Consider the following 526-nt stretch of genomic DNA (forward strand, 5'->3'; position numbering starts at 1 on the left):
TTCAGTTAAAGCATAAATTCGTTTTATTTCAAATTCACTGCCCTATATAAGTTCTCTCTACCACCATAAAAAGGGGCTCAGGAATAGAACCCTAAAATACTTTACATGATTCACACAAGAGTGGGCCAGCCCAGTGCAGGACCAAGACTGACAGAGGAAATAACACTCACCTGTCCACAATGATGCCATGAGGTATGAGGACATATTCCAAATCTCCATAGTAGTGCTGTGGGTATGTGAACAAATTCAAGTCATACCCGGACCAATCATCCATAACCTGTAAATCAAATGATTTTCGTTATGGTATTTTTCACTGGAAACTTATTTTTAAAACATAAATAAATAACAATGGAAAGAGTATCATTTGAAAAACAGCATGCTGAGTATATGGAATAGGCCTGAAGATCTCAATAGCGCATTAAATTATATTCTCTCAACCTATATAAGGCTCAGTGGGGCAAAGCTTTTGTTTACTACAGTCTGAAAAAAGATTTAGTACTACTATGGTCATCATAAAATAAAAATG

At 35.7% G+C, this 526-nt stretch overlaps 1 protein-coding gene across 4 annotated transcripts in view; it reads right to left on the bottom strand.

Annotated features, from left to right (window-relative positions):
- PRTFDC1 (phosphoribosyl transferase domain containing 1) overlaps positions 1–526 on the bottom strand; it is a 92,492-nt gene that overhangs the window by 81,596 nt on the left and 10,370 nt on the right. For all 4 annotated transcript variants that reach the window (XM_008574105.1, XM_008574103.1, XM_008574104.1 and 1 more), the window contains exon 2: positions 171–277. In XM_008574105.1, the coding sequence (XP_008572327.1) occupies positions 171–277 (107 nt within the window). The remainder of the gene's footprint in view (positions 1–170; positions 278–526) is intronic.

Source organism: Galeopterus variegatus, unplaced genomic scaffold, assembly GCF_000696425.1.
Source record: "Galeopterus variegatus unplaced genomic scaffold, G_variegatus-3.0.2 Scaffold998, whole genome shotgun sequence".
Classification (NCBI taxonomy): Eukaryota; Metazoa; Chordata; class Mammalia; order Dermoptera; family Cynocephalidae; genus Galeopterus; species Galeopterus variegatus.